The sequence below is a fragment of the Micropterus dolomieu genome, linkage group LG17 (assembly GCF_021292245.1).
Source record: "Micropterus dolomieu isolate WLL.071019.BEF.003 ecotype Adirondacks linkage group LG17, ASM2129224v1, whole genome shotgun sequence".
Classification (NCBI taxonomy): domain Eukaryota; kingdom Metazoa; phylum Chordata; class Actinopteri; order Centrarchiformes; family Centrarchidae; genus Micropterus; species Micropterus dolomieu.
In genome coordinates, this window is record NC_060166.1 from 16808891 (window position 1) to 16815824 (window position 6934).

A 6934-nucleotide genomic window follows, 5' to 3' on the forward strand; every position below is an offset into this window, starting at 1 on the left:
CTAAGCCATAATTATTCAAATCGACTGGATCAGGAGATGTTGGCTATGGCAATGGCTGCGCATGCAGATGATGCAACCTGCAGCTCCTTCAAATTCCGCAACATTTCTGTTTTTTCATCAGTTTTTTTTTTTCTTTCTGGCTGTATTGCTACTGCAACATCATTTCCAAATGTTTCAATATCAACCACTTTAATAGTCTGTACCCAGGGCATTGAAACACAAAAGAGTTACTATATAGTATAAGTATTTATTGTTATGTTTTTGCATGATTTCTGCCTGTACGCAATCTGATGTAATGTTACTTACTTACTTAATTTTGTATTTAGGTTGTGACATGCAACCAAAATACAAATAGGTATAATAGGTTAATGCTTATCGATAGTAGTACATCAAGGTGATTTCATGTTAAAAAACCTTACATTTACATCAAAATTCATAGAAATGGACCATTATGTACAGGTATATTAATTATTTACCAGCAAATCACAATAACTGTACTCTGTTGATCAGATGCTGGTCCTCCATGTTATAGTAAAAGGCTGATCCACACGAACAGACTTTGGAGTTACATCTATAATCAGCTCCTATAAACAAGAAGAAAGATATATGTTGTTTATTTAAGTATGCAACTTCCTTGTTATGAAACCAGACATGGACAGTAGTTCCTACTATATATCATAGTGTACAGATATGGAATTCCAAAATGCAAATTACCAAGAGTTGAGATTAGATGTGTGACAGGCTTATTACTATTTATAAATGTCTGAAGTTCTTCCCCAGTTTGTTTATGCTTTTGGTCTTTGAACAAAAGGAAACATATTATAATACTGGTTGGCTTATATGTGATGCTGTTGTTATTAACATATGCATACCCTACTTAATAGTGTACAGAGCCTTTAATAACACAAGTACATCTGAAATATACTTATATGAATAATACACAAATGTACTTACCTATATTTTCTTGTAAATTTGTGACTTTATATACTTTATATTACAGACTTTAATATCGGAAATTCTAATAATCCCATTTCATTTGTGTCATAAACAGCATGGGTCCCAGGTAAAGTTAAACAAGCCTGGACTTATACATGTGATGACATATTGTAAACGATGAACAGGCCTATACAGGTTCAGAACAAAACATTTTGTCCTGTACCAGACAGAAATAGCTCTCCCACCTCACTGTATTCAAATGACACAGTGCCAGCTGCTTACTGCTTCTTTCAAGTTGTTACCGTATCAGACAATACTTAAAGAGATAAATGGATTGCCTCACGCTGAAAAACCACTTATTACCATGCACATACTGTGTCATCCTCACGCCCTCTCTATCCTTTCTCTCTGCCCTTCTTCCTTCCCTCCACCCATCATTCATTCTTCCTGTTTATCTCTTTCACCTCTTTTCCCCTCTCCATCTATTTTCTGTGATGCATTCTCTCTCTCTCTCTCTCTCTCTCTTCACCGCACTCTGTCCTCCCTTCCCTCCTTTCCAAAGATGGACTGTTTTTCTGTCTTTTCATTATTCTCTACCCATCCTGGCATCCCCAAGACACACACACACACACACACACAAACGCACACGCTCAAAATCCCTCTGTCATTCTGACTTTCTTCATCTGCAATTCTTGCCGTCTCTTCTTGCTTCTCCCTGTCCGTCTTCTCCAAGAACAGTATAAATCAAAGGCTTCCGGGCTCTTTCACCTAAGATTATTTATGGAGCTGCTGTAGCTATCATTTTCATGCTCCCGATAAGTGCACTGAGTACTGTACACAACCTCAACAGGAATATTTTATCACAGGCTAAATGAGGTAAGGGAACGCATGTTATCTTCTTAAACTTAGTCTTGTCTTCTGTTTTCCTTCTGCTTCACACTCTCGTAGTGGTAAACCTCTATATCAGTCATCCTCCACCTCAAACATATGCATGTTTCACCGTTAGATAGTACTATACTCTCCCTACTCTCTTCTTCCACACAATATAACCTCCTCCTTTCCAGTTTCTCCTTGTATGAACTAAACACATCTTCCATTCTACTGTAGCTGCGACTATACCTAGTGATTATAGATGTCCTTCAGCTGGATGACAGCTCAAAAGCCCTGTTTTGGTAAACATCCACCCTACTCAAGTGTCCTTGTGTAAAACCTTGAATCCCTTCTAGCTCTAGCTGAACATTGTTGTTGACCTTGACCCTCTGATCTCTGACTACAGAGGAGATTCACACACATGTAAAGAAGTGATAACATGCCAGGGTGCAATTTCCACAGTGGACACTGAAAATGAAAATGTAATGTAACCACGGTAATGTAAGGCAATTCTGACAACTGAATACCCATACAACAAGTACTGCAACAGGCCACATGGCTTGGCTTTGGGCACACAATTTCTCATGATTCTCCACCACATTTCTTTCCGCTCAACCACTGCAGCAGATGATGGAGAAAGCAAGGGGAAGTGATGATTTTGCATGAGATTGTAAAATTGCTGTCCCGAGTCAAGTCTTCAGCTCTTTGTTCATTACAAAACAACAGTGTCGAGGGGGATGCGGAGTTGATTACAGCTATTAGATGACAAAGTGTGGCACAGCAGGGGTTGGGTTGTGAACCTGATTTTTTTTTGTTGTTGTAGTGACAGTTTTTGACTGGCAGGGAAATGCTCAATCAACTTGAAAGCTGGGGTGTGTTTATGAAATGTATGCATGTAATGATAAAATAGGCTCACTGAGCTATGATATGAATGCGCAAAGTGAATTATTAAATGCAGTGACACTTAGTGTATGCATATTAGACAGTAATTAATATGCTTATTTTTAGGTTATTAAAGCAGAAATTTAGCTGAATGCATATGTGGGATGCAGCGGAATATATGTGCTTATATACAGATTTGTATTGTTCCATTATCATCAAAGTTTCTTATTCCTGCCAGCAGATGCCCCAGTCTAGAATTTATGTTCTTAATGATCAGTGAATAAGACTTTGAAAATAAAAAGTTGTTATTGAATAACAATGCCTAGAATTGATTTTAAGCAAATGCAATGAAGCAGTTTAATGTGAATTGGAAAGTGGAAACATTTTTCAAGTTTGTTAAAATATTTTTCAGTGGCTTTAAAACTGCAGTATTTCTTTAATGGTGAATTAAATAACACAAATGAATAAATAGGAAATACCACACATTATCAATTGTCAGTTTCCGTCTCCGACTATATGCACAAAAATAATCCTCATTTGCCAGAACCTGGCATTTCATTTATGTTAAGAGCTTTTGCAGTCATAGACCATTTCCTGTATTTGATGACGTGACCAGCAGTTTGCAGAATTGTGTTTTTCATGTTGAAGCTACTGCACAATGGCAGAAAGCATTAAGAACACATTAAGGCTAAGCCTATTTAAAAACTTAGGATGAGGATGACATTTTTTGCTGTAACTGATCCAACTTACTAACTGTAACTTTTATACAGATGCATTAATAATATCATTTAACAGTGAGCATTAAAAAACTCTTCTGACCTGAGTGTCAAGGTTGTGCTCCGGGGTCAGAGGATGCGTCGTTCCAGTTGTGTCTGTTAGGGTCACCTCTGTGATCTTAACAATGCCTGCACCCCAAACCTTAACCACACCTAGGGTCACCTGGTCAGCAAGGGCAAGGCCAGTGTGGAGCACCGTATTGGACAGGGTATTCTGGAAGTGAAAGTGTTGTAGTCAGAAGGATGAGAGAAAGAGTCAGAGATGGTTATTAGAAACAAAAAAATTTCTCGATTCATATTAAGTAAGAACTATTATTTTATATGCTTCATCTTTCTCCGTATCATTAGTTTGATATCCACACACACATGCACGCACACACACACACACACACACACACACACACACACACACACACTAGAAGTCCCTGATTATCAATTAATCACAGTAATGACAGCCTCCCAAAAAATGAAGAAGACAATTTTCTCCCTTTGTAAAAACGGCCTTACTCTGAAGCTCCTACACACTATGGAGCTACACATACACACACATATCTACATTCAGATAGCCATCCAAAATGGCATACGATCTGCTAATCTGCCAGGCAGCACTGGCCTCATTGCCCAACTTATCCTCATCTTCTCACATCTGCCTGTTCACACATATACCCCCCACACACACGGGTGCGCGCACACACACACACAAGCACTCCCAAACACACAAACATACACTTACGTTCTCTTTCCGCTCTCTCCCCCTTTGGCTGTCAGACAGTGTGCCTGTTTTATCGCTGTGTGAAATTGCTTTGGAATGAGCCTGATGGTAGGCAGAGGACAGCCACAGATGTTTGGCCATGGTAGCTGTATCTGGGTATGTGTGTACTCTAGATGTGTGCATATATGTATGTGTACGTGTGCATGTTTGTGATTAAACGTGTGCTCATTAATGCGTGTCTCTGTGTGAGTGTGCGCCTTTGCCTGGCTAAGAAGCAAATAGGGCTGGGTTAGTCCCATTAGTCCCAGTGATTAGGGAGTGTCTGTCATGTGTGACTCAAAATATGATCAAACTGCGGCCTGGTAAACACTCGCTTCTCACTGAACTTAGCCATTTGACTAATGCACATAGAACACAAACTCTAAGGATTTTATTTTTGCGCATACACATAGTCAGCTGAAGTGCAAACACGGGCACAATTTCACTGACTGGTAAGTTTAAAGGGGACCTTTTATGATTGGTAATGTCATGGCTCCATATAAAAGTGCACATACCAAGGTTGGTGGGATGATGCAGCTGAGGTTGTATTGATGGGATTGCAATTTTGGCATTAAATTGCACCCTAATTTCTGCTGCTCACACCACCTTTTTACACAGAACAATGTTTGTCGATTTATCTGGCAGACTTTTTATGCACCTTAGTATCAATCAATTTTAGTGGGAATCCTTGCCATGTCCTAACATTAGTTGTAAGTAGGTAAGGTGTTTGACCTATTAAACATAGGGTATTCATCAAATTTGAGATTGTAGACAATGTGCATATCATTGTCAATGTTAAATGATGGCTAAAATATTCAATCTAATCTGGGAGAAGGGCCGAAGGGGATTGCATTACATTATTGGTAATCTGACCTTTAATCACATTGAAAGTTGTATTTTGATACACATTTAAATCTGTACTAGGTGAAAGAGGCAAGTGCAACATAGATGAAAGTAGTTTTTTTGCCATTTTGAATTCAGTGTGTGTGCTTTTGCCAACTAAAGCCACAAAATTGCTCTTTGTGCTTGTGTTTGTGATAAGAGGTTTTCTGAGCAGGCAGAATTGTAAGTGCAATTGCATGCCATAACAAGTACCAGAAACGCAGTTCGATCTGCATAAACAGAATCACAGCTGCATCACTCCAACCACCTCTGTGCGAGCGTGTTCTTTTGGAGCCATGAAAACACTAAACAGGTGTGTGCACAACAAAAGCCCTGTACCCGATGATACACAAAACTAAAGTTACACATGGAGCATCTGATTTAAGTACAAAATTCTACATACTGACTCTATCCTACAGTATTTACTTTGATATTCCACCTTCTTAAAATAAAAAAAAATAGTAAATTAATTGTGATGTGTACAGAAGACTGGTGAATTGTGCAGACAAGACAATAAAAAGCACCATACCCATAAAAAACCTTCTATCATGTGCCTGTTTGTGTGTGTTTGTGTGTGTGTGTGTGTGTGTGTGTGTGTGTCTGCAAATCATCTCCACTATCTCACCATTTCAGGTGTATTAAGGACTGGAATCTTCATTGTTAAATATTTTGTATGTTTTAGTTAATGTTTAATGGAAATTAATCTACTTCTAGATGGTTACGATAGTGCTGTTATTAAGCGATTCAACACCTTACGTCATTACTTTCAAACAGGTGTCAAAAGAAGAGTTGCTAAAGTGAGAACTTTGTCTCAGCCAAAAGGGGTAAAAGCTAAATTCAAATCACCTCCCCTGAGTTAGACATAAATTCTGTGCTAATGGTTTCCAACAGTTAGCCTTTGACATCCGCCTACCACTGCTCTGTTACATGTCAAAGTATGGGCTTATTCTCCAGTCTCGCTGCATTAATAACAATAATGATGATAAGGGAAAAAAAGACGTGACATGTAGTTGGCCCTTGAACTCACCGACGTTGCTGCAAAGGACGTCAGCAGATATTGTTCTTTCGCAACTGTGTCTGTGGAGAGAAAATTGGAGAGAATTATATGGGGAGCGAGAAATGGAGACAGTGGAAGGACAGAGAAAATAGCTGCGTGTCTATCTGAATGAATGAGAGGGACAGAGAGAAGTGAATACATTAGGGAATTTGTGAATAAGTGAGTATTCATATTGACCACAGGATTGAGTTCATACTCATGTGACTGATTGGATGGACAAATAAATAATAAACTGAAGTGGGGGATAAATGAGTAAGTCATGTAGTGAAGAGCTGCATTAATAAGTGAATGAAACAGTGAGTAGCTGGCTGAATTACTAAAAAAAGCTAGCTGAGTGGCTGGGTGGACGAGTTAATACCATAGAGTCTGACTCATTAATTGACTTATCCACGCATTGACTCATCACACAGTATTACCTCAACTTATGACAGGTTGATTAAATGAGTTTGAACATAGGAAGGTTGAATGAGGGAATAACTGATGAATGGGTAACTAACGTGCAGATGAGTGAATAGCTAACCCTCTTAAGTGAAACTCAAATGTGCAGAACTTAAGAAAAGCAGATAATACAGGTAAGTGTGCATTATAGCGAGAGGCAAAGCTATCGAGAAAGACGTGGGGAGGCTACACTGTAGACGGAGAGGGTGAGCTAGAAAAGAGAAGCAAGCAAACAGATAAAAGTGAGCGATTGTGAGCATACTGTATCTCCAGGCAACAACACATGGAATTACTGTAATAGTTTCTGTCACTCGCCTTCTCTATCATCCCTCACTCTCTCTC

The 6934-nt window shown here is 38.9% G+C and overlaps 1 protein-coding gene across 1 annotated transcript in view; it reads right to left on the reverse strand.

Annotated features, from left to right (window-relative positions):
• Positions 1-263: 263 nt before the first annotated feature.
• The window catches only part of si (sucrase-isomaltase (alpha-glucosidase)), a 78386-nt gene continuing 71715 nt past the window's right edge, over positions 264-6934 (reverse strand). The window contains exons 46-47 of the mRNA XM_046074621.1: positions 3508-3678; positions 264-584 (exon numbers count right to left, since the gene is read on the reverse strand). Coding sequence (XP_045930577.1) covers positions 507-584; positions 3508-3678 — 249 coding nt within the window. The 3' untranslated portion in view covers positions 264-506. The remainder of the gene's footprint in view (positions 585-3507; positions 3679-6934) is intronic.